The following is a 27262-nucleotide window of genomic DNA, read 5'->3' as shown; positions in this document are numbered from 1 at the left end:
AGACACAAATGTGAATTACAGAAATGCTATAAGAGGAACCTGGGGAACCTGCCATTTTGTAGCAACCTTTAAGAAAGCCTGTTTTTCTTTGGGGAGAGAAGTTACCTCATCCCTCAAGGTTGCTCACTGCAAACATAACCTTGAGAAATGGCCCAGATAAAAAAAGGTCAGGGCCTTGCATTTTGGGGCTACCCAGCAAGAACATACAGATAGGCTTAGGGCCCATGGGATATTGCCTCTCCCAACACCTTACACCTTAGGCAACCTCCTTTTTCCCTCAAGTATCAGCAGCAATCAGATTGCATACTAATCCTGTTTTCAAGGTGCTATCTTTTTGGCTGTTTTTCACTTTGGGTGGTACTATTCTTATAATCCTTTGAATATATGTATTTCATCTAGATTTTTACTTTAAATAATCTAAAATAAAAACATGTATCAAAGGCTTTAGATATATAAATTTAGTGATTTATGACTTCTCAGTTATCTTTGAACTATCAACTGAGTGACAGTGAACTAAGTTATTAAATCATGAATATCACCAGTATTTTAAATGAGAAGTGAGGTGAAATAGGGTTACGTGTTGAACTGAAACCCAAAGAAAGATTATGTAAAGAAGTGATTCTTAATCTTTTTTTTTTTTCCTTTTTTTGTCTTTTTTCGTGTCCGGCAACGGATCGCAACCCTCAGTGTCGCGCCCGTACCGGACCGGGACCGGCAACGGGATCGCAACCCTCGGTGCTGTGGCCGCACCTCACTCAGCCAGTGAGCGGGAACCAGTCTGTATGTGGGATCCGAACCCTCATTCGGGAGCACCACCGCGCTCTCAAGCAGCGCACTGTAGCAGTGCGCCACCGGGCCGGCCCCTATTCTTAATCTTTTTTGCGTCAGGAATATCTCCCTCCAGAAACTACATAGATGAAGACTCTCATAAAATTTTGTCTACAGCTTCAGCGTGTGCCTGGGCCCCCTAAAGCTCATCCAAAATAAAACTTCTGAGGCTGCTTGACAGATAGTTCGAAGGATATTTAAACAAATATCTTAAAGAATTTCCTAATGTATTTTCTCTTTTCACAACACAGGGATGGTCATCCAGTGTTCCCCAGTTCCAAGAGGTATACTCTTTCATCTCCAAAGTCAACCAAAGCCAATGGTAAGGATACATTCATTTTACAATACGAGTAGTTACACAGAGGTAACTATTTTTTTTCTGAACGGCATGTTTGGATACTGTCACTAAAATGTCTTTATTACCCTTCCAGGATGTTTTACAGGATCTCTCTAGGTGAAAAAGTTATATTTAAATGGGAGCATCTCTAAAATTCAGTGTGTAATAGGAAATAATAGAAAAGAGTAGACCATGGAATTTAGAGCCCAATAGACCTGAGTTTATAAATCCTTTGTGACCTTAGCAAATTACTTGATCTGTGTATAAGCCTCTTTTCTATCAGTAAAATAAGAATATTATTAGTATCTACATTGTAAAGTTATAATGAAGCATAACTATAGTAGTCCACGTGAAATACTTACCATAATGGCTTGTCATATAGTAATTAATTCAGACATTTATTGAATTTGTACTTTGTGTCTGACACTGTTCTGGGCATTGTGGTTATAACAATGAGCAAAGTACCTATCTTACATTCTAGCACAATAATAGAAGTAATAGCAGTTAGTAATAGCAGTATAGTAATAGTAGTGATATCATCATATCAGCACCTGTCATTAATTTAATGCTTATCCTGGACTAAGATTTCTTCTAAGTGCTTTAATCCTCACATCAACCCTGTGAGACTAGTGTTACTGTTATCCTATCCTCATTTTATAGAAAAGGAAACTGAAGCACAGAAAAGTTTGATAACTTGCCCAAGCTCACAGAGTTAATTAAAGGGTAGAGGCAGAATTTAAACCTGAAAGTCTGATTCCATACTATTACATAATCGAGCTCCATAAATGTAGCTTTTATTCCTGTTATTAATATGGTAGAAAGAATATTAGGCACAGAGGAATGTGGTTGCACTTAGTACGTTCATAATGTAAATTCAGTACTTCATACATAACTAATCTTTTAAGTTATCAGACAATAGTATTTCAATACCAACAGTAGCTAAAAGAAACCTTACTATTGTGATGGTTGTTCATCTTCTACAAGGTAAAGCTTTCAAACACTAAAGCATAGGGATCCTTCTTGCTGTTCCATATAGTTCCAGTTCACGTTAGAATCAGACTATCTCACAAAACAATCAGGACAGCATTTTTCTAGTGACCTCTGGGATGACTACTGTAACTTTCCAGGCTGAAGAGAGTAGGTGTGCTCTGCCACCTTTTTGGAAACTGCCTAGTGATCTGTCTTTATGGGGTTCTCTGACTTGACTCCCATAGAACTAATTTCTTTGTAGACTTTAAAATTCGTATAGTATTCATAATAGGAACTCTCTTATGGTCGTGGGAATATAATGTGTTATAACAATTTTGGAAAACAGTTTGACAGTTTCTTAAAAATCTAAACATATGCCTACAGTATGATTCAGCCACTTCATTCCTAGTTTTTTACTCAAGCATATATCTATACACAAAAATTTTGACAGAAATCTTTCTCGCAGATTTCCTTGTAATAGCCAAAGTTGGAAACAACTCAAATGTCTGAAAACTGTTGAGTGGATAAGCCAGTTGTAATATATCCAAACACTGGAATACTACTCAGCAATAAAAAGGAATGGACTATTGATATATGAAACAACATAATTAGAACAACCTCAAAATAAGTATGATGAGTGAAATAAGCCAGACAAAAAGAGTTCATACTGTATGATTCCATTTATACACAATTGTAGATAATGCAAATTATAGTGACAGACAGCAGATCAATGATTACCTGGAAACACAGGGAAGGAGGCAGTTAGGGGAGCAAGAAGGAGAGACTACAGATAATAAACTATTATGTTTTATACTATTCCAAGGTGATTTTTTGAACCAGTGGTTTATTACAGGTATACTTTTTCATTATTTTCCTGGAAGTTTTGTTAAAAGACATTGTTATGTTAAAAGACATCCTTGGGCTCTTATAACATTATCCATAACATTATATAGATTTGTCCATAAAAATTCCATCTCAACCTTCATCTTTTTAGGCAGAATTATTTTTAGGTCTCAAATAGAGGTCCTTGAATGTGACTATGTTTTATGTTTTTGTACTAATGGCTAAGAGTTTAAATTAGCATTTAGTTTAGAAATATATTAAAAGTTCTTTTCAGTTGTATATATAACTTATTTTCCTGTGTTAAATCGATAGTCTTTATGAAATGAGATAAAGGCTTGCTATCTTCTCTTAAACAGTAAAATCAATATCTTTCAGCACCTATGATGTCTCTCCCATTTGGTTGGGATAATTTATATTCAACTTTTCACACTTCAACCATTCAGCCCAAACTGAATTCATATAAACTATTTTCTTTTAAGGAATTGGGTTATTCTTTAGGATAAATTCTTCTCTAATATTTGGTTCTATTTACTTGGTTTAAAACCACTTTGGTGATATGACCTCTTTTAGTGTACTAATAGAAATAATAACATCCCCAGAAAGGTGGGTTTTCTTTAATTACTTCAGTGTCTCTATTGTGGTTCTGACTGGCTCATCCCCTTACTTCCCGGGTTGTCCTTTCAGGTCATCACGGTGTGGAACCTTGTGGCCAGCCTGCCCTCACTCCTAGTAATGCGTTCTCAGAAGTAAGTAAAAGGCTGCCTTCTTTCATGTCATGCCTTCTTATCTAAATAACCAGCTCGTTTGTGTTTTGAACCAAACTGATTTCATATTTAAATATTTGTCTTTTTTAGATGTATGTATTTTTATAATAAGAATATATTTTAGTGAACTAATAGGCCTTGCTAAGTAAAGCACCCAACATAGAGCCCTCGCCTTCTTATCTAAATAACCAGCTCGTTTGTGTTTTGAACCAAACTGATTTCATATTTAAATATTTGTCTTTTTTAGATGTATGTATTTTATAGTAAGAATATATTTTAGTGAACTAATAGGCCTTGCTAAGTAAAGCACCCAACATAGAGCCCTCACACAAGTAGCTCATTTGGCATACAGCTCTTAAATAAGCTAACCACTTAAATAGATGTTAGTGTTGGCATTCTTTGATTAACATGCACAATTTTTTTGGTTGTCTCTTACATCATGGGAAAAGAAGAAGAATGTAATTAAGAGTGAAATTGCTACTTTGAGTTATTGTTGGCAAACAGTGACCCTCAAATGTCAAATCTATGCTACTAGTGAGGAAAAAATAGAAGTGGCAAAAGTCTTTCTTTTGAAAGACTTAGAAGATGTTTTACCATGTAATAAACTGAGAGAACTTAAATGATTTAAGATTACTGTCGAGAAATCTGGGGTGATTTAACAAAACTATTTTAATGTGTAATTCATTTTTAGTTCACTTCATTCTCTCTCTAAGTCAATTTGCATGCCCAGTTTTTTGGTTAACATTTCTTTTTATGATTTTCTTTCTGGAGTATAGTGTACATTTCTAAAATGATCACAGCTGGACCTTTATTTTGTGGAATTGTTTTATCCCGTACACATCCCCATCCAATCCATTCCGCACCTCGCCACTCAAATGTCTTTCCATGTAAAACGCAGAGCTGAGGCATTGCTCTCCTAGTAATCTGAAAATCTTACCGTTTCAACAGGATTCCAGACATGAGCTGGCTTTAGGGTAGGAGAAAACTAATGTAGTCACCAGAAGCCCAAAATTCTATGCCTTTCATCTCACTAAGTTATCTCACACTCATGACTTGATTTAGCAAGTCCTGAAAAAATATTTCAGAAGAATTTAAAGGCAGAAATGATTGGGACAAAAAATTAAAATTTCTTGTCATTTGTATATGTTGAGATTGAGCTACAGCAACACTCACTATTGTTTCTTTATTCAGAAGGTCTTCAATTTCACATAGCTGAAGCAAGTGAAATTTCATGTATTTTTAATGTTATTTATGCTGTATAATGCTTATTTTCTTTTTAAATGTTGGCATGTTGTTGAAGGAAAGGAGGGTAGAGTTTCTGTTAAATTGACATAAAACCCTATAAACCGAGACTTCTGCGGTTCATGGCTGCCAATATATTTTGGTGAAGTTAAAATCTTCCAGGAATTCTCCCAAATAATATTCTGTCCTTGAATGCTAATGTCTATACTGTGATTCTCTCATTAAGAATGAAGTTTCACACTCCAGTGAAGCTTTTGGATATCTTTGTATTACCACTATTTATGAAGAAATAATCCTATTGCATCTACCATGTGTACTTTTATCTTAATAAAAGAAGTAAAACCTTCAGAGCAAACCACAACCTTTTATTTGTATAAAATTATTTGAATTTATTCTAATCATTCAGTTTTGCTTTTTTCCCCAAATCATTTTTCTTTCAATAGGTAATGCTCTGTGAAGTGCTTCACAATTTAACATTATGTTATTTCATTCTACTTTATAATTATTTTATAGTTATGAATCTATTGTTGTTTTTCTTAAATTCACATAAGAGTTAGACTGCATTTGAAAATCTTTATACCTAACAGATGATCAGGTTGCTAAATTGAAGTTTGTATATCCATGTAACAAACAGCCTCATAAATACTTAAAAATTTGATTCTTTCCCCCTTTCCTCAACTTCTAAGTGTTAGCAGTCCTATTAAACTTTTCTAAAAAGTTCTGTGGAAGACAAGTCCCATAAAATATGCCTCAAAAAAGAGATTTCTGCAGTCAAGTAAGTTTAAGAAACACTACATAATAGATTTCCCTTTTAGCAACTCAAAATTTATATTTGTAGGGGTTATGAGGATTCCTGGAATAACCATATTTATTTAACCTAGTGTTTCCAGACATATTTGATGCAAAGCTCCATTCCCTTTGTAGATTTCATTGCACTGGTATTTCCTAGAAACAGTGATCTAAGATGGGGAGATGTAAAATGGATCTTGCACTAAGGAAGAAGAGAAGGGTAATGTGCAGTCCCTCCCTAACCCTGGAAGTTAGTAAAATAGTAACCTGATGATTTGCTTTGGTTTTATACTTTAGGTTAATGGGGAAGAAAGAACCGAAGTTTTGTACCTTGAAGGAAAATGTTCTACTTGTCAGATGAAGGGATCAGAAAACTTGACTTTGCCTAAAGGTAGCTTTCTGAATAAGTCATTCAGTTACTCTAAATGTCCTAATAAATAAGGTAATGAAGAAATATGATGTATCCTCTTTTATCTGCCTTACATGGTACTGTAGCTTTAGAAGGAAAGATTATTATTCAAATAAATGAAAGAACAATGTAAAACTGATGTTGTTAACTGCATTACTGTACAAATGTCCAGAATCCATTCTCATCTCTGAGATGAAAATTGTTTTTAAATGATTGAAAAGATAGCTACTTTGTTTGATAGTGTTTCTTATAGTCTGTGAAGCAGCAGTTCAGAGGCTGGCTACCTAGAGTTCAGGAAATTTATCTTGAGGATGTTTTGTCTGACCTATTACATCCTCAAAAACCTTTGTAATATAACTTCATTTATGTTTCTTTTGTGAATTTGTAATTTGAGATTAACTTAAAGTAAACAAATTATTAATATCTCATGAAAAGGAATATCACCAACATTAATTCTGATGTATTCTTTGTGAATTGCATTTGTGTGGACTTTAGTCATAGCAGCCAGAGTAACTCTAGAACCAAAAATAAATAGGTCATGTTAGCATAAACTACTTTTCCAGTCATCACTGCTTTTCAAAGTGGATGCTTAAAATTTGAAAGAACCTCGCAAATTCTATTTGACACTTTGTCCTTTTCTCATGTCAATATTTTTAAACTAAAACCCCATGTAAATTATTGTTTTTCAAGAATCTGATGTACAAGAAGATGACATTTATGATGATCCTCAAGAAGCTGAAGTTATCCAGTCTCTGCTGGATGTTGTGGATGAGGAAGCCCAGAATCTTTTAAACCAAAATAACGCAGCAGGAAATGCTGGTGTTCCAGGTAGACGAACCAGATGAATAAATTGATACACTGAGGAGTATGAGGACATCTCTAGGGAAAATTTTTGAGTAAATATGAAATATATTAGCATGCTACTAGTTTGTGAGTAATATTTCAGAAATAAAATAGGATTTGTTATCTTATATTTTTTCAGTGAAATCTAAAAACATATCATCAATATCATGGCTTTCACTTTTAGAAATGTTAGTCCAAACATTTTCTCCTAGTTGATACAAGGCCCTTCTTAAGGCATTGTAATTTTAGTAGATAAGTTAGCTAGAAATTTTATACTGACATATACCATGTTATTAGTTTCTAACTTTTTAGTTAGAACATTGAAACTATTTGTGGATATTGGCCCATTTACTGCCTTTTTTTGCAGGCAAATGAAAAGATTTCTAGTGCTTCAGTAGTTTTATTAATTCCTCTTGGTCTGTATATTTCTCTTCCCAGGTACATTGAAGACAAATGGGAAGTTATCAGAAGAGAGAGCAGAAGATACAGACTGTGATGGTTCACCTTTACCCGAGGATTTTACTGAGGTAAGAATAATACCTAGATAAACAGCCTAGGATACTGCACCCTGTTAGAATGACATGTTTTAACCCAGAAGGTAAAATAATCTGAGATTGTTGACTGTTTTGCTGTTCATAACAAAGTCTTTGCTTAAACAGATATAAAATATTATTAAGTAAAATTTCATTTGTAATAGTTACAAACAAATAAAAGCTTTAGGCATAAATGCAACTAAGTGTGTACAAGACATATTATGAAAACTCTACAAAGAAATATTTTTAAAAACATTCCTATTTCTTTGATAGAAAAACTTAAAAGTTTAAATTCTCCCTAGATTTAGTTGTAAATTAAATATGTTCCATAAAATATTTCAGCATTTTTTTTAAAATGAGAGATGGGGTGGCTTGGTAAAGTGATTTTAAAGTTCACATGAAAGAATTAGCAAGTGAAACTACCCAGGACAAATCTAAAAATTAAGGTTCATGGGAGAATATTTCTACCAGTTACTAGGAAATACTGTATTATTTGTCCTGCCATCAAAGTAGAGGTAGATCCTACAAGTTCTTGCATTGAGAATATGTGATGCTTAAAACCAAACATTTTGGGCCAGTATATCCTTAGAAATAATAAGTTAGCATTTCTTGAATAGATAAGGCTCCTGCTTCAAAATTGATTTTAACTAATAGTAAGCAAAACAGAAAAAGTAAGAAAACAAGTTTAGGAAAGGAGAAACTAGGTACTTAGATTAAAAACATGAAAAAATTTCTGTTGTATCAAACCCTAAACATGTTTAAGTCACTTTAAATTGTGTTCATAACAGACAAATTCAAAAGAGACAAAATGGCTAATTGTCATAGCTGAAAGGAAGAGTGAGCTAGAATTCTGGAAAAGTTTTCTGTTTCATCTTATATTTCTAGAATATTACCTACATTTTAGTACTGACTAGTTTTGAGAGTTCTTTAGAACTTCTGGAAATATTTAGTCTTTTGTAAGTACATCACTTGGAGATCACCCTAAACAAATTGTAGATTATTCACTGAATTGGTTCTATCAGTGTATTCTACAACCCTAAAAGTTCTATCACATGCCAAAAGTTAAGATGCTAACCATTGGTATGATAAAAGTATAGGAGTGTCTTGTTAAATAACACAGATTATCGCTCTGGTCGTAATAACTTCGTATAGCATACATAGTAAACAGTTTTATGTTAGTAAATGTATTTTTAATATATTGTTCATAGTAAGTATGTAAAATGTATTCACTTAGTTTGAATCATAATAAAATGAAAACCCAAGTGGATTTTCCTGTAACCATCTTAAGAATGTTATGTTTGAAGCTCTCTTCCACAAGGCAGGCCCAGCCCACGCAAGGGATTCCCTTCTCTAAGTACTTAGCTTTTTCTTTCATTGCTTTTTTCTTGATTAACCAGGTTTACAAAAGGAAATAGTATTAAACATTGGGATATATTGTCTGGAGCTGTGGCATCAAACTTTTTTATGGCCCCACTCATAAATCTATTTTGTGATACACATTTATTATTTATAAATTATATGCATTTACTACTTAAACTTTATACATTATAAAACCTATAAGAGAATAAAATGTATGAATTGTACTTTTAGAAAAAGATGAAATTAAAGTATTTCATTAATTATATTTATAAAATTTGTTAATTGCACAAAACTGATTTTTTATTAAAGATATTATCATTACCATTATTAGTGCTATATTTTATTAAATATAATATGTGCATACTATTATTAAGGAAGGAATATAGTCAATTTTACTATCCCATGCCACTTGTCAATCATAAAGTACACCTCTAATTTCAGAAATGTTAAAATACATGTGTTAGCAACACGGATAAACTTAGAGAAAATTATGCTAAGTGAAATAAGCCAGGCACAGAAAGAGAAATACTGCATGTCCTCACTTATAAATGGGAGCTAAAAATAAATAAATAAGTAAATAAAAGAAAAATACAATGATCACAATAATACATTGAACTTTCAAAAGCAGAGAAGAGAATTGAGGTTACCAGAGGTGGGAAAGGGGTAGTGGGAGGGGGTAAAGGTGGTAGAGGGAGGAATTGGTAAAGGGCCATGAAAATTGACCACATAGTATAATGTTGAATATACTAATTATAATGATTTGAACATCACATATTGCACACAGGTATTGATATTTAATGCTGTACCCCACAGATATGTACAGTCAACTATGTGTCAATAAAAAATACATACTTTATAACCAATAAAATGCATTCTAAACAATTATTGAAAATCAACATTGTACCCCACATGTACATATAATAAAAAATAAAAAATAAAATTTAAAAAAAAAAAAAAAGAAATTAAAAAAAATAAAAAAAATAAAAATAAAGTTCACATGAAAGAATTAGCAAGTGAAACTACCCAGGACAAATCTAAAAATTAAGGTTCATGGGAGAATATTTCTACCAGTTACTAGGAAATACTGTATTATTTGTCCTGCCATCAAAGTAGAGGTAGATCCTACAAGTTCTTGCATTGAGAATATGTGATGCTTAAAACCAAACATTTTGGGCCAGTATATCCTTAGAAATAATAAGTTAGCATTTCTTGAATAGATAAGGCTCCTGCTTCAAAATTGATTTTAACTAATAGTAAGCAAAACAGAAAAAGTAAGAAAACAAGTTTAGGAAAGGAGAAACTAGGTACTTAGATTAAAAACATGAAAAAATTTCTGTTGTATCAAACCCTAAACATGTTTAAGTCACTTTAAATTGTGTTCATAACAGACAAATTCAAAAGAGACAAAATGGCTAATTGTCATAGCTGAAAGGAAGAGTGAGCTAGAATTCTGGAAAAGTTTTCTGTTTCATCTTATATTTCTAGAATATTACCTACATTTTAGTACTGACTAGTTTTGAGAGTTCTTTAGAACTTCTGGAAATATTTAGTCTTTTGTAAGTACATCACTTGGAGATCACCCTAAACAAATTGTAGATTATTCACTGAATTGGTTCTATCAGTGTATTCTACAACCCTAAAAGTTCTATCACATGCCAAAAGTTAAGATGCTAACCATTGGTATTATAAAAGTATAGGAGTGTCTTCTTAAAAAACACAGATTATCGCTCTGGTAGCTACTCGTGCATTTTATTTGTCATTCTGTATTATAACTGTCTCTGTACTTTACTACTCTTAACGAAGTAATTTAGGTCAATGTCTGTGTCTTACATATGAATAAGAGAATGAATGCTATTTATATACATTATTGTAAGTTATTGTCCATAGTTTCAAATATTCATTCTGCTGTCACCAAACTTGTCCGACTGATTTTGCTGGGGTTGAATGTTTGTATGAAGTTCAGAGGGGCTTATAAAGAATGGGAGAAATGGTAGGAGCTATACAGGAGTAAATGGATAGACTTATTAAAGCTTCCTAGAGAATTAGCATTTTAAAGGTATTTGATAAATAAGATAAGATGGGAAAGGGCATTATATACTGTGGAGCTGCTTTAGCAAAGGCACGAAGGCCTGGATCAGTCTGAAACATTCAGGACACTAAGTCTTTGCAGGTAGGGTATCACATGGTGTCTTGAAAGCTAATGCTGAAGAGATAGGCAGGGGTTAGTTCATGAAGTGACTTATATGACATGCCAGGGAATTAGGTATTTCCGTGTCTGTGGCCACATGACTTTCCTGAGAGAGGCGGAAATACTTCCCCATGAGGTCAAAAGAGCTAGGATGAAGAGAAGGAAAGCATGTCCTTCAAAGATATGGCATCATTGTGCTGAAGTGCAATCAGTGTACTTCCTTTGTTATTTCTACTTCTGGTTATTTTAAAACAATGTTTTTAATTTTTTGATCAAAAAACAACACAAAATGTTTAGTGACTCCCCATCACCTATAGGATAGTCATGCTTGACTGGNAAAAACAACACAAAATGTTTAGTGACTCCCCATCACCTATAGGATAGTCATGCTTGACTGGAGGATCCAGACAGAGCTAGCTTTATGAGCATTTGAGCAGTAGAGTCACAAGAGCCCTGTGCTTAGAAGAGCCCCGTACTTTCAATATATATAATGCTGTGCGATCACTACCTTGATGTTCTTAATAATTTCTGAACAAGAGATGCCATAGTTTCATTTGACACTGGGCACTACAAATTGTGTAGTTGGTCCTAGATCCGGAAGATACTCCTCTACTCTCAAGTTGCTAGATCTGGATTCTTTGAGCAGTAGGATTCTAAAGTAACCTTTAAATGGGCTGACAACAATTACAATCTTAAATATTTTCCTTGAGGCAGTACCACAGCTGTCTCCTCTTCCAAAGGGCCTACTATCCAGAATGAGAAAAGAGACTGAAGGCCAGTCTTCTTAACTTAATCCTCCCCCATACACAGGTGAACTTTGCAAAAAGTTAATACAAGTATCACTGTAGCTTATTTCCAGTTGAGCTTAACCTCACCATTTTCATGGTAATAATGGCACTTGACTCTTACAAAAGGCTTTGCACTTTTCAAAATCATTGCACACATAATCCATTCTTAGAAGTCCACCATAGAAGTTCTACATTTACCTCAAATAAATTGAAATTGTGATCAGGTAACTTAATTATGGATACTTTTTAATTGTATAAAGTCTACAACTGAAATGTCCTATTAAAGGTGTTATTTTAATTAAACAAGGGAGATAAACTTCTATGTCTCAGGCATAAGCATGTGTAGGTATAATCCATTCTTAGAAGTCCACCATAGAAGTTCTACATTTACCTCAAATAAATTGAAATTGTTATCAGGTTACTTAATTATGGATACTTTTTAATTGTATAAAGTCTACAACTGAAACGTCCTATTAAAGGTGTTATTTTAATTAAACAAGGGAGATAAACTTCTATGTCTCAGGCATAAGCATGTGTAGGTGCACAGTGGTGAACAGACATGATTCCTGCCCTCATGGAGCTTACAGTCTAACAGAGAGGAAAGGAGAAAAATCAAACACACAAATAAATATGTAATTACAAGTTGTGATGAGGCCTATGAATTTTTTGTGTTTTTAAAAATGCCACAAAAGAGAAAAAACCCAGGAAACCTACTTTAGGTTGTTTTTGTTTGTTTGTTTTTGCAAATAGCTGGTCTACTTTAGATTGAGTGGTTAGGTAACATTCTCAGAAGGAAAGGACATACTGAATTTTTTTTTGAAGTACATTGTGTACCATAGGAAAAGCTTTGTGATAAGAGATAAGGGATTTCAAAGAACTAAAAGAAACACCCATGGTGTAGTTCTTTTAAGCCTAGTGAATAAAGGGGAGATTATAGGGGTAAATAGGGACCAAATTATTCAGGGCATGGACATAAAAGGAATTTTCCTATTTGTTAAGATAATTCGTCCTGATAAAGATTGAAATGTACGATTTACTAACCACTTAAGAATACAACTTGGAATCCCCTAATTGTAGAAAACTATACTAATATTTGAAACTACTAAGATCTCTTGAGAGCCATTTTTAGATTTTAAAGTTGAAGTAGTATAAAAGTATATGCAAAAAGACTTATCTAAATAATCATTAATTCAGATTTCATCTTGCTTTCCCCTGGCCTTGTTTCTATTAATATTCCTTATATATAAATGAAAAGCCAAGACGAGTGCGAAGATGGATAAGTGGGGCCAGCAAAAATTCTTGGGCCACTGAAGATGCCTCTGCCACCATTTGTAGTGTGTTAATTAAATGTCATGTGTGTCTTTGTAATATGAGGATGAGTAATAACAGTAAATATAGGAAATAATTCACAGGAAACATGAGATTATTTGATATTTGTTACAAGGGGCTAATTTGATTTGGATTTTTCTTTATTGTAGTCTACCAAAATGAATGGCTGTGAAGAATATTGTGAAGAAAAAGTAAATAGTGGAAGGTAAGAAAATTTTTCAAAGTGTCTATAATACTTCCATTCTTTTCTTTTTTTAGAAATGCTATGAAGATTTCCTTTTGTTTTGTAATAAGATGAAAATTGTTGAGTAAATTATGGAACTATGGTTGAATATTAAGAAAGTTCTAAAATTTTTGTTAAAAGGATGTTCTAATGACATGTGAAAATGTGTTTTATTATACCATTGCTCCAAGAAAGCAATATTCTCTAAAAAATGAATGAAAGAGTGGTCTAAAAGGAAATGTGCCAAGAGTGGTGATAGTGATTATCTTCTCCTGCTATGATTATGGGTAATTTATTTTTCTGTTTCTCTATTTTTTAGACGTTATGAATTTTAAATTTTTATTAGCAAGCAAATGAAATCAAAGAAGACACACTTTTTTAAATCCCACAAAAATTTCTGTTTTTGAAAACAGTTTCTAATATAAGATTTTTTTTGTAATAAGATAGGAAGGTATTTCAAAAAGCTTATGGAAAAATGGAATTATATGATAATTTTAATCTTCTCATAAACTTTTTTGAAGACTGCTAAACTTTTTGTAAAGCATCACTGATTCACCATCCTTCCACCCAAGTTTCCATCAATTTGATATTTGTTCTTACTTCAATTTTAGCAGAATTCATGTTGCTCTGATAGGGACTCTTTTCAAATTGATGTCTTATCCTTTGTGCCTCAAAGTAGACCCTGTTCAGACATGTTATAACAAGTTAGTATGAATTTATTTTGGTGCAAAAAAATTTTGCGATCCATGCATAGTTTTTTCATAATGCACATTTTCTATGAACTTTTTGAGTCATATTAAACTATTCTGCACCTCAGTTCAAGTTATATCTACCAATGAATTTGGAGAATTGTGCATTTGGTTTTTTTAATCAGATCATCTATTTTAAGATACTATAGTAATTATAGAGAAAATAAGTGGTTTGAGGCCATAATAATTAAATTTATTTGGGGACAAAAATGAAGAAAATATTATAAATGTGTTTTGTTGTCATAGCTTAATTCAGAAATCACAAGAAAGGAAGACTAATGGTGATGAAATGACATGGGGAAGTGGTGAATTGCCAGTAGAGACAACAAACCATGAAGATTTGGATAAAGGCAAGAATTTTATTAGCAGTTTTTTCCTGAAAAACAATGGATAGGAAAATTAAGTGTTTAAAAATGACAAGTTTCAGAACATATGGATTTGTTATTTCACCATAAGTGTACATTATTTGATATTATGCATAAAGTTAAATCACATAGACAAACATCGACATTTATCTGTATAACCAGATATTTGTAGACTAAAATTCTCAGTGGCTTGGAGTAAATAAAACATGCAAATAAATGTACAAATACTTTAAATGGAAACAGGAAGTTATGATTTTGTCATTGTGGAATGAGAAGTCATAAAGCACATTTTATTTATAGTAAAATAGGCAAGAATAAATTGGTCTATTGTCACTCTTGCTGCCTTTTCATTTTATAACTAAGCCAGTGGAGAAATGAAATTCTGTCAGTGTTCCTTTTCTCTTATTCATATAAGGAAATGTTATGGTAATGTAACGAAAGAACATGGTTTTATCATTTGAAGTCTTAATTTTTTAAAAGAAATTATCAAAGTTGAATGAACACTTTCTGACTTAGGTACTGACTGTTGGTGTGTGCACAGTGCTCTTGTCAACTCCCATGCTCATCTCTCCAGCCTTTGCACTTCTGCTGCATTCACACTCAGTTCTAAGTTTACAGTTCTTATATGAGTGAACTTTGTATTCCCAGCCAGCCTTTGCCCAGCCCGTTGTTGAGCTTCTCAAGGTGTCTCGTACAACTTTGTAGCCCCACAGTGCCTAGCATTATTGTTGCCTGCATATTCGCTGCATTGTCACAATGCTTTCATCAGCTGATTGACATAATTAAAGCTACACTTGAGCAGGCTATAGCAAGAAATTTCTCCTTTTATTTTTTTCTAGTATAACAGTTGCCTTCTCTTATAAGTAATTTCCATAGAGCAGGTACTAAGCTCTTTACAACTTTGTAGCCCCACAGTGCCTAGCATTATTGTTGCCTGCATATTCGCTGCATTGTCATAATGCTTTCATCAGCTGATTGACATAATTAAAGCTACACTTGAGCAGGCTATAGCAAGAAATTTCTCCTTTTATTTTTTTCTAGGATAACAGTTGCCTTCTCTTATAAGTAATTTCCATAGAGCAGGTACTAAGCTCTTCTAAGACACTTGTTTTTTTTTTGTTTTTTTTTGTTTTTTGTCGAAATTCTGTCAGTGTTCCTTTTCTCTTATTCATATAAGGAAATGTTATGGTAATGTAACGAAAGAACATGGTTTTATCATTTGAAGTCTTAATTTTTTAAAAGAAATTATCAAAGTTGAATGAACACTTTCTGACTTAGGTACTGACTGTTGGTGTGTGCACAGTGCTCTTGTCAACTCCCATGCTCATCTCTCCAGCCTTTGCACTTCTGCTGCATTCACACTCAGTTCTAAGTTTACAGTTCTTATATGAGTGAACTTTGTATTCCCAGCCAGCCTTTGCCCAGCCCGTTGTTGAGCTTCTCAAGGTGTCTCGTACAACTTTGTAGCCCCACAGTGCCTAGCATTATTGTTGCCTGCATATTCGCTGCATTGTCACAATGCTTTCATCAGCTGATTGACATAATTAAAGCTACACTTGAGCAGGCTATAGCAAGAAATTTCTCCTTTTATTTTTTTCTAGTATAACAGTTGCCTTCTCTTATAAGTAATTTCCATAGAGCAGGTACTAAGCTCTTCTAAGACACTTGTTTGACTCAACTGAAGAACCCAAGGGAATTTTTCATTCTCATGGAGAAAACTATCAAATTTCAGACATACTGGCACTGAGTGTCAGGGATAGTGAAGAGAGAAGTTAGTGTCCCTAGAGCAATCTCCCCTTGTAAGGAATTCCTGAAGTGACTCACTTGGTCTTTTCCCCATGTGCTTAGAAGCTATTTTAAATGTAAAGTAATAAAAGGACTAGATATATTTTCTTCATTAAAACAGTGCCATTTGTGTCAAGAGAAGCAAAAAGAAACTCCTTTAGAAACTGTAAATAAATGAGAGCCAAGAGCCTTTAAGAACTTCGGAGCAGTCAGTGAGGTGCCTCCTTAAAAGTTGGGTGCAAGATCCATGCTGTGGCAAAGACTTCCCTGTGCTGATTGCAGTAGTCAGCTCACCTGTTCATTCTACTGCCTTCTTAATTCTCTCATATTTAAAGACACTCCCACACTTTTTGTGAAAATAGATGAGGTGAGAATAGGCTCAAATTCATTCCTTAATTGGTTAAATCTGTTCTGGGGGAAATGTGTTTTTTAAGAATCAACTGCTGTCTTCCTGTTAGACCATCCCTTTCTGACAAATGAGGAGCTCGCCACACTCCCTGTCGTGAAAGTGCTTCCCTCTGGTAAATACACTGGCACCAAGTTAAAATCAGTCATTCGCATGTTGCGGGGTTTACTAGATCAAGGAATTCCTTCTAAGGAGCTGGAGGTAAGTGGCTTCTGCCAGTGGTTCTTTCCCTACCAAAGTTTATGCATTTGTTGTTAGGAAAATGTGTCTTTACTAGCCCAAGGTTAGGAGATATTTTGAAAATTTTGAAAATGTCTGTTACTTTCCAACTTGTAGTTAACTTACCTCTACTATACAAGCACCATCTTATATCTAGCAGTAAATTAATTTTTCTAATTAGGATTCTAATTGTATTTATTTAAAGGGATGACATTAACTACTTGGAACTTAATATATTTCCCTGAAGATTATACTCCCTTACTCATATTTAAGGATAAGAAGTACGAAAAAAAAAAGCCAAGTATCAATTGTGACAGTCCACTGAGCTTCATAATTAATGGATTATAGATATGGTTCATCATTAACAGCAGTTTCCAATTTAATACAGCTCCAGTAATGTGTGCCTCAGTTCAAAGCAGAAGTGGTTCAGAGCCCTCGCTCCTGTGGTCTTATAGCACCATCCAGATTAACCGGCAGGCGAAAGAGGAATGCAGCACCACTGTGGTTATGGGGTTGACCTTGCCCCTGTCCCTGTCCCTCAAACCATCTGCTTATTTGCCCCTTTCATGAGCTTTGTAGCCACTAAAAGGAGCTAATTTTATTAAGAGCTCTTGCTATGTGCTTATTGCTTTGTATATATTCCTCAAAATATTACTTCCATTATGTACTTTTGAAAACTGAAGCTCATAGTAATTAAGGCATACTCTGCTTCTCCCCAAATCTTTATTTTGCAGAAGTGATTTCTTCCTTAAGGTCTTTGGTTCAGATGTCACCATCAGAAACCTTTCATCACAATCCTTATAAAGCAGATCTTTGTTTTTCTCTATCAGCAGCTTATTAATTTCTTTAAGGCATATATTACAATATTTGTTTGTTTACTTTTTTTATTGCCTCTTTCTCCTGAAAGCCTATAAGTTCCATGAGAACCAGAATCATATCTTCTTGCTCACCACTGTATTCCCAGCACTTATTACAACGCCTTGCATATAAAAGGCATTCGGTATATATTTTTTGAGTGAATGAATGAAAAGTGAGAAAGAGTTGACTTTAAAACATAGGACTATCTGACCACAATACCACCTCATAGAATATTCTGTGACCTCAAAGATAATGCTGTCAAGAAGTTGTGCTCTAGCTCATTACTTTAAGCCAAAGTTCTTTCTGTAAGTCGTATTTTTTCTAAAATATAATTATAGACATTTTAAAACTGAAATTAAAAATTAAGACACAAAGTGCTATCTCATAAAGTTAATTGCCTGCAACATGTTCAATTAAAGATACTTGCAACAATGTATTTCGACACTAGCTTATCAAATCAATATTGATTTTAGGCTTATTTAGGACATCTCTATTGCATAACACTCAAAGTTAGCCCTGATCAACCAATTTTGCACCCTACATACTGAAAGCATTTGCAGTTATTACTGAGTTACTGCTTATCTCAAATTTATTTTCATTTTTTGTTTACAGAATCTTCAAGAATTAAAACCTTTGGATCAGTGTCTAATTGGACAAACTAAGGAAAACAGAAGGAAGAACAGATATAAAAATATACTTCCCTGTAAGTTCCAATCTGGCTTCAAATTGAATGTGTGTTCAGTATAATGTAAAAATTTTTATGCTAGTTTAATCCATCTATTCCCTATATAAGTATGTGCATACACACACATTCAGAGATTTATTTACATCAGTAACAAATAATTTTTTTTTTTTTTTTTGGTGGCTGGCTGATACAGGGATCGAACCCAGGACATTGGTGTTTTCAACACCACCCTCTTAACCAATTGAGCTAACCAGCTAGCCACCACATTTATACATATTAGCACTTTAGGTTACAGTATATGACATAGTGACCCTATCTTTGACAGGAAATCATATATCCAAACAGAAATAAAAAACCCAATAATGACAAATTATGTGATAAATAATAATGCGATCAAATTTTTCCAATTCATATGGAAGACTCAAAATTCCTTTCACTGTAAGAAGTGAATTATAGACAGCATTTAAAAAATGGAATAGACCATGGCATAAAGTACATAGTATGTTAGAATAGGACAAGCCATAAATCCAAAACTAATAAATGGATTTGTTTCCATGAAACAAATAGCCAGTATGTACTAAGAGATAGAAGTCAAGTAATGTAAGGCAATTGATGGAGGATTTTGAAACCCATTATTAAAAAATTTTAATGCAATAATCATCGGAATTGCCAGTTAAATTTATAGATATTTGAAATACAGATGACTTCTAATGTACACATACATACAAATTTATTCTTTTAGATAAATCGTTGACTGGAATGACCTCAGTAAAAGATAGCCTATGCATACTTTTCACTGGGGCAGCCTGGTTTAAAAAATTGTATTTCGACGATAAGAAATTTCAATTAGACAAATACAAGGGTCTGTAAGCCTGAAGAATAAAGTGAGCTGCCTTTTTATTTATTGTGCTAATTGTTTGGCTGCCTATTAAAAAGAATATAATTTGATTAGGTGAGTAAGAGTTAATCGTGCCAATAATATTTGCTGTAAGTATTTTAATTAGTGTCATTGTAATACTGATTTTTGTTCTATAAAAATGTTTTTTGGCATTATCATCCAGTATTATTGTTATTATTATCAGCACTAAAATAATAAAGGAGAAGTAGCAAAGTTGGTTTTGTTTGTTTCTCTAGTTACTTACTATGAAGTTCTAAATGCATGTATTGATTTATTAATTTTAATTTCTTCAACCAAATCTATGTAAATAATAAAAATACCAAATTTCATATGTCGCAAACTCACTGAGCTGACATCTTAGACATACTTGTAACATTAGTGAAAAGATTAAATATAATTTAGCTGTGCTACAATTTGAAAATATACTTCTGTTAAAATGTGTTCGTGATTTTATCTATAGTTATGAGAAATTTCTTATGATCTTTGACTCACACTATTTGTAAGAATCTTGTTTAAAAATGCATGATATAAATGGTTTTGTGATGGGAAATTCACAGATGATGCTACAAGAGTGCCACTTGGAGATGAAGGTGGATACATCAATGCCAGCTTCATTAAGATACCAGTGGGGAAAGAAGAATTTGTTTATATTGCCTGCCAAGGACCTCTCCCTACAACTGTTGGAGATTTCTGGCAGATGATTTGGGAACAAAAATCCACAGTGATAGCCATGATGACCCAAGAAGTAGAAGGAGAAAAAATCAAATGCCAGCGCTATTGGCCTAACATCTTAGGCAAAACGACGATGGTCAACAACAGACTTCGGCTGGCTCTTGTGCGAATCCAGCAGCTGAAGGGCTTCGTGGTGAGGGCAATGACCCTAGAAGACATTCAGGTAAGTGAACTTAATCTTTCCCTTTAGTAAGGCTTATCTCCTAGTTGGAAGCCAGGCCTGAACTCTTTCCATGATTGTACTACTGTATTTCTAGATAAAAGTCAGTGACTTTCTGGTTCCCATTACAATGGAAATAATGCCACCTATTCAAAATATCTAGTAGAATTTAAAATATGATCCTCTTCACCCTGCCTGTTCACTCCGTTGGTTAGAGTGCCACCTTGTAGACCAAGGTCAAGGGTTCAAATCCCCTTACCAGCCAGCTAGAATTTAAAATATGATCCTCTTCACCCTGCCTGTTCACTCCGTTGGTTAGAGTGCCACCTAGTAGACCAAGGTCAAGGGTTCAAATCCCCTTACCAGCCAGCTGCCAAAAAAGAAAAGAAAAGAATACACAAAAACATGACCAGGGTTAAAATGTGATCCTTCATGAACTGCCAGTTTCCTGCAGTAGGTACTGTATTAAAATGAAAATGAGGGCCGGCCCGTGGCTCACTCGGGAGAGTGTGGTGCTGATAACACCAAGGCCACTCGATGAGCTCGGTGAAATGAGTTTACTTAGATCGATGTGCTTGGTCTGATGAGTGTACTTTGATCGATGAGCTTGGTATGATGAGTTTACCTAGATCGATGAGAGGTGCTGACAACACCAAGTCAAGGGTTAAGATCCCCTTACTGGTCAACTTTTAAAAAAAAAAAGAAGAAGAAAATGAAAATGCAGGACTTTTAATGTTACCATCCATTATCCTTTGCTTTGTGATAGCACAAAATGGCTAAGAAACTACATGCTGGAAATGTGGCTTTTTAAGGTCAAACCTCTATGGAGACTCATTAAAACCATTTTTTTTAAAAAATCTCTCAGTAGAAAATATTTCTTCATAAAAGCATCTTAACATATTTAGGAATACATGGACAATTGTAGTATGAACAGTTGTCATTCAGATAATTCCTACTGAAGTCACATAACTGCTGAATAAATTTAGCTCGAATTATCTAATGGTCGTACCTTAAGTAAAGCTGATACTGTTTCCTCAGCTCCTGCACTTCCTCACCTTACTACATCCCTCCCCCCAGTAATCCTTTTTAGGTGTGAGCAATGTGTTTCCTATTGAAAGTTTAGCTTTCTTAAAGAAACAGAGTGATTTTACTTTTATAGAAATAAAGCATATTAATTCAGTTCTATTGGTGTCATATAAATGTAGCCAGGGAATTTCCTTCATGTTTTTTTTTTTTTCTTTTTTCCTTTTTGTCTTTTTTCATGACCGGTAACGGGATCGCAACCCTCAGTGTTGCGCCCGCACCGCGCTCAACCAGTGAGCGGACCGGTCTCTATATGGGATCTGAACCCTCGGCGGGAGCGCCGCCACACTCCCAAGCGCCGCACTACCGAGTGCACCACTGGGCCGGCCCCTTCATGGTTTTTGATTTGTGATTTTACAAAGAATTAAAAGATTCTACCTCTTCATTCATTTATACTAGCTCACCTATTACAGTACTTAGGTTAGCATAGTTGTTCAGCATTCCACAACTGATATGTTCATTTAGTCCACACGTTTATTGAGCTCAGGCCGTTATGTGCTCTAAGTATTCAGCAATTAACAAAACAGACAAAAAAAATTACAGATCCCATGGAGCTTACTTCCTAATGAGGAGGTACTAGTGTTGATAGTGCTGTGGGAAAAAATTAAGCAAGGAAAGACAATTGATTGGGGGAGAGTGAGGAATATGTCATAATTTTTAACAGGGAGACAGGGAAGGCCTGAGAAGGTAGCATTTGGGAGCGGCGGCGCTCCCGCCGAGGGTTCGGATCCCATGTGGAGACCGGTTCCCGCTCACTGGCTGAGCGCGGTGCGGGCGCAACACCGAGGGTTGCGATCCTGTTGCCGGTCCCCGGTGCGGGCGGAACACCGACGGTTGCGATCCCGTTACCGGTCAGTTAAAAAAAAAAAAAAGGAAAAAAAATAAATAAATAAAGATAGAAACATTGAAGCACAAAAGAAAGTATATTTTTGAAATGAGAAAGCTTGTTGTTGTTTTTGTTATTATTGCCTATGGTTGGGGAATGCATATTTTGTTGCATAAATTAATGCTAAATTAGTCTATCTCCAAACAATAACTCCCAATTTAAAAAATTACTACTATAAGAGTATAATCTTACTTTTGCACCTAAATTAGTATAAATCTTACTATATCTTACTATATATGATATGAGGGTACTTCAAAAAGTTATTGGAAAAATGGAATTGAAAGAGAATGGAATCTTTCCATGAACTTTTTGAAGACTCCTCATATGTAATTAAAATCATTGTCTCAAAGGATTATAGTTAAAAGCAGTTCTATCTTGCATTTCACACACTATTATATCTACTATAATAATTTAAGCAGGACAAAACCAAATAGTCTGTTTGGTCCTCGTTTCAAACTGTTAAATATCAGCTAAAATCAAAAAATCTGAAATCTTATTCTGAAAAGCAATGCGAAGGGAAAATAGGTTTTTTTTAATTGCATTACTTAGAAATTAGTCAAATTTCAGGGAGAAGAGAATTTCTGTTGGGGATTTTCAAACAGAATAACCTTCCCTAATTCTTAGAAAGATCAAAAGTAAGAAAACCAAATGATGACAAAGTCAGTTCCCCAGGTCATTTGGTCCAGGACAGTTTCCCAAGACTACTAGAAGTGGAAGAAGATGGAGGAACAGAATTCTATATAAGCCATCCCTCTGTGATCCTTTTGGGGTTCAAATTTGGTTACCCTTTTTAGCTACCATACATTCTGTTTCCTTTGGCAGTTTGACATTTCCGATTTAGTGCGCTGCATGAGACTACAAAGACATGGAATGGTTCAGACAGAGGTGAGTCTTGGTTGGTGTCTTCTCATGAGGATTTGTATAAAGACTCTAATATGTTAACAGTTCCTATTAAACCATTTCTCTTTGCTGAGGCTTTCCACGTTATAACATAATGAGGGCTAATTCTGAAAAAATTTAAATGTTTCTTGTCTGTCTTTTTAAAGTGTTGGCTTTTAATTTTAAAAATAAGGAAATATAATATCTGCACTGACTAGATCACAGAAAATGGGGTAGCATGCTGAGGACAGAGACTGGGAGTGGTAAAAAAAAATGTAATTAGTGGCATTCCTTCCCCATACCCAACCTGAAAAAGACAAAGGTAATGTTCTTGCTACAGAAATTTTCTGAGAGGGAATGGATTTATCAGCATTGACTGGAACACAGCAAGGCAGGCTGGAGCTGCTCAGCTTAGAGAAGGTGCTCTGAGTATGCTCTAAGAGCGAATGAGTGGCTCTTTCTGTTTTGATCATTTTCATTTCTCTTACCTGAAATGAAACCATGGTTATATCAACCACAGACTTAACATTTGTGTCCTTCACAAGGAGTACACTATTTACAGAGTCTGTCTTCACTAAGTATTTCCTCTATCCTTTTCTTTATATTGGAAGGATGGGGGACATGGAAGCTATTTTCACGTATCTATAAATGCACATTTCTCTGCCTCTTGAAAAATATAGAAGTTTACTATCTTTAAAAGTAGAATTTTCCTACTTTCTTTTCATATACCTTTTAATCCAAATCAAGTCTCCAAAATGTTAAGCTGGTTTACAGTCACACTTTTTAGGTAAGGAAAACATACTAATTTTTATAAGTAGTTCTTTAGAACCAGGAAGTCCATTTGTTCTTTGATTTATTCAACAGATATTCATGGAGTGCCTACTATGTACCAGGAACTCTTGCAGGTGCTTGGAGCATATCAATCAATAAAACGAAGACCCCTGCTAGAATAACAAAGATATTCTAGTGGGGTGGTGAAAAGGCAAACCATAAACATATTAAGTGTGTAAATTATGTAGGATTTCTGAAAGCAATAAGTGCTTTAGAGAAGAGTAGGTAAGGGGAATCAATCATGGCAGATTGGGGGTACAATTTTAAATAGTCTGGCACCATTGAGAAAGTAAGACTTGAGCAAAGATTTGAAGGAGGTGAAGGAGGGAGTCATGTAGATACTTGGGGGTAAGAGCCTTACAGGCAAATGGCACCTGCGTGGAAGTCCAAGGTGGGAGTGTACCCAGGAGTGGTCACAACCAATGTGGCTGAGGTGAAGGGGATTAGGAGGAAAGCAGAAGGAGGGGAGACAAAGGTGAGGTGACAGAGGCCAGGGCTTTCCTGAGTGAAATGGGAGCCACCATAGTATTATAGCATGGAGTGACATGATCTGACACATTTTAAAGGACCTCTCTGGCTGATTTGTTAAAATGAGGCCTGATCTGGGCATGAGGGTACAGGGTTCAAAGCAGGGAAGTCAGTTAGGTGGCAAGCAGGGGTGGCCCAGACCAGAGTGGTGTGTGTGGCCATAGTGAAAGAGGACATTATGTGAAGCGGATTTGCTAATGTAAGAGGAGTCAAGGATGACTGTCTGGAAAATGTGGAAAAGTTAAAACACAGGTGAACTGAAAGGAAATTAAAAAGCCACTTGTATTCCTAACTCTCTGCCTCTGAGAGTAGGACACTTTTTGTCCTAAACACATGTGCATGCACATCTGTGCTCACACATATGAGGGTACTTCAAAAAAATTGAGGAAAAATGAAATTAAAAGATAACACAAATCTTCCCATGAACTTTTGATAACCCCTTATGCAAACATGCAACTATGTTAAGTGAGATTCAACTGTGGTTATTATTTTATTAGTTTCTATTTAATACACTATGATTTTTTCTGTTTATTTTCAAACTCATTAATTCCTTGCCAGATAACAAAGGAACTTGGATTTCTGTACCATCAACTTAATGGAGAATAATTTAACCAAAAGAGTTTATTTCCCTTTTTTTTGACCGGTAAGGGGATTGCAACCCCCAGCACTGTGTGGTCTGCACCACACTCAGCCAGTGAGCGCACGGGTCATCCCTATCAGGATCCGAACCCACGGCCTCAGCGCTCCTAGCGCCGCACTCTCCCAAGTGAGCCACGGGGCCAGCCCCAAAAGAGCTTATTGTCAAACAACTTTATTTTCTATATTCTTTTGTTCCAAAATATTTGAAGAAAATTATCTTGAATTGCTTCTTAGCTATTAATTTCTTGACATTTTGAAACATCAGGATGAGTTCAATAAATCTAGAAGAAGTTTTGTAGGAAGGTTATTTTTCCATTAAATATTATTGAAGCACAAAAAAATGCTTTGGCCCACCAATCAGAGCAGCTAGCACTCTGGAATGGTTTCACCCTCACCCCACCCCAGGCTTTTCTTCCTCATTTAATCAGTCTGATTTCTGTTTTTTATAATTTTTATGACACCACACAATTCTATACCCTGCTTCTTACATTCAACATCCTAAGAAAATTTTTCCATATTTTCAAAACTATTTAAACACTACTTCCATCTCTTTCTCTCTTTTTATTTTTTGGCCATAGGATCAATATATTTTCTGCTATCAAGTCATTCTTTATGTCCTGACACGTCTTCAAGCTGAAGAAGAGCAGGAAGAGCAGCCTCAGCCTCTGAAATGACATGAAAGAGCCGCCGTCTGGATGTTTCCATCCTCTCCTCAGCCTCCGGCAGACTCCTGCTCTCTGTTCCAAATAGAAATCACAGAGCAGCAAGTCCATACAATATCATTATGCCTATTCTCCTCTACCTTAGAGGGGTATTCTTCATCACAATAAATACTGTTGAAATGCTGTATTTTTACAGCTACTTTAACATACGATCATTATTTTAAAAATTTTAACACTAACTGAACAATGCAGATCTTAGGGGTGATTAAAGGCAGCATTTGATTATAGTGGACATTGTTACAAGGACATTCTGAGTCAATTTTTAATGCACCAATCTTGTTTATAGCAAAAATTATTTCCAGTATTTTAATAAAAATAGGGTTATTTTATAGGGGATACTTGAAACCGGTATTTAAGCTTTAAATGACAGTAATATTGGCATAGAAAGAAAATAGCAAATGTTTACTGTATCAGTTTCTAATGTTTACTATATAGAATTTCCTGTAATATATTTATATACTTTTTCATGAAAAATGTAGTTATCAGATGTCTGTCTGTAACTGCATCATCTGTTTGTAATGCATCATCTCACTTTGTAAATAAATATACACCTTAAAACATGAACAAGCCAAAGCTGTGCAGACATTTTGAGTGTATGATTTTTTAACAACACCCAGGCCCCTGGAACGGCAGCGACCTCTAGACCCCAACTTCCCATCTCCTCAATTGGTCCCAGTCATGCCAGTAATAGGGAATGGGAGTGCTGTCAGAAATCCTGGTAGATCTTCATTAAGGGCTACTATGAAGGTCACATACTGGCCTAACAGCCACTAAGAAATTCAGAATCTGCCTCCCTTCCTTCTATCTCCCTGTGAGTGGTGCCAGTTTACTGTGCCTAATTGATACGTAAATCAGAATATTCTCAGTAATACTCAGAATACTCAGCTGAGCAAGGGGTTATCAAAGAAAACATTATTATACTACCTGGGAGGTTTATATTTGGTTCTGCCAAATAAGAAGGAAAAGAGATCAGCCTCAAAAAGCCTGCTTTGGCTGAGCAGGTCTCTGATTCTCAGTATTTGTTTCACTAAATCTTAATTCTAACAGTACTCCTCCATGCAGCCGTGAGTGGCACCATTCCAAGGCCCAGGAAACTGCTTTGCTCATCCTCAGAAGACTGCACAGTTCTGAGCTAGCTGACTTGAATTTCTGATTCAGAATTTCTGATTTCACCCTAAGTGCAGCAATTTGCTGGGATCTGTTCCTAAGGATCTGAGGCTACTGGAAGGCAAAACACAAAATGAGTAAATACATAAAGCTCCATGGTAATATGTTTTGCTCCCCACCAGGTAACAAGTTTGGATCCTATCTCAAAATTTCCTCTGAATCTGGCAAGAGAAGCCTCACCACCACCATCCCCACTTCAGTCAAAAGAGTCTTTATAGATTGGGCT

General features: G+C 34.9%; 1 protein-coding gene across 1 annotated transcript in view; it reads left to right on the top strand.

Moving 5' to 3' along the window:
* PTPN13 (protein tyrosine phosphatase, non-receptor type 13 (APO-1/CD95 (Fas)-associated phosphatase)) overlaps positions 1 to 26442 on the top strand; it is a 133472-nt gene extending 107030 nt beyond the window's left edge. The window contains exons 35-46 of the mRNA XM_008568306.1: positions 1080 to 1150; positions 3662 to 3723; positions 6070 to 6163; positions 6872 to 7009; positions 7463 to 7551; positions 13371 to 13426; positions 14440 to 14543; positions 16802 to 16950; positions 18439 to 18529; positions 19967 to 20304; positions 23093 to 23155; positions 25726 to 26442. Of these exons, the coding sequence (XP_008566528.1) occupies positions 1080 to 1150; positions 3662 to 3723; positions 6070 to 6163; positions 6872 to 7009; positions 7463 to 7551; positions 13371 to 13426; positions 14440 to 14543; positions 16802 to 16950; positions 18439 to 18529; positions 19967 to 20304; positions 23093 to 23155; positions 25726 to 25821 (1351 nt within the window). The 3' untranslated portion in view covers positions 25822 to 26442. The remainder of the gene's footprint in view (positions 1 to 1079; positions 1151 to 3661; positions 3724 to 6069; positions 6164 to 6871; positions 7010 to 7462; positions 7552 to 13370; positions 13427 to 14439; positions 14544 to 16801; positions 16951 to 18438; positions 18530 to 19966; positions 20305 to 23092; positions 23156 to 25725) is intronic.
* The last annotated feature ends 820 nt before the right edge of the window (positions 26443 to 27262 follow it).

Source organism: Galeopterus variegatus, unplaced genomic scaffold (genome assembly GCF_000696425.1).
Source record: "Galeopterus variegatus unplaced genomic scaffold, G_variegatus-3.0.2 Scaffold396, whole genome shotgun sequence".
Classification (NCBI taxonomy): Eukaryota; Metazoa; Chordata; class Mammalia; order Dermoptera; family Cynocephalidae; genus Galeopterus; species Galeopterus variegatus.
This window is presented reverse-complemented; position numbering and strand designations above follow the sequence as displayed.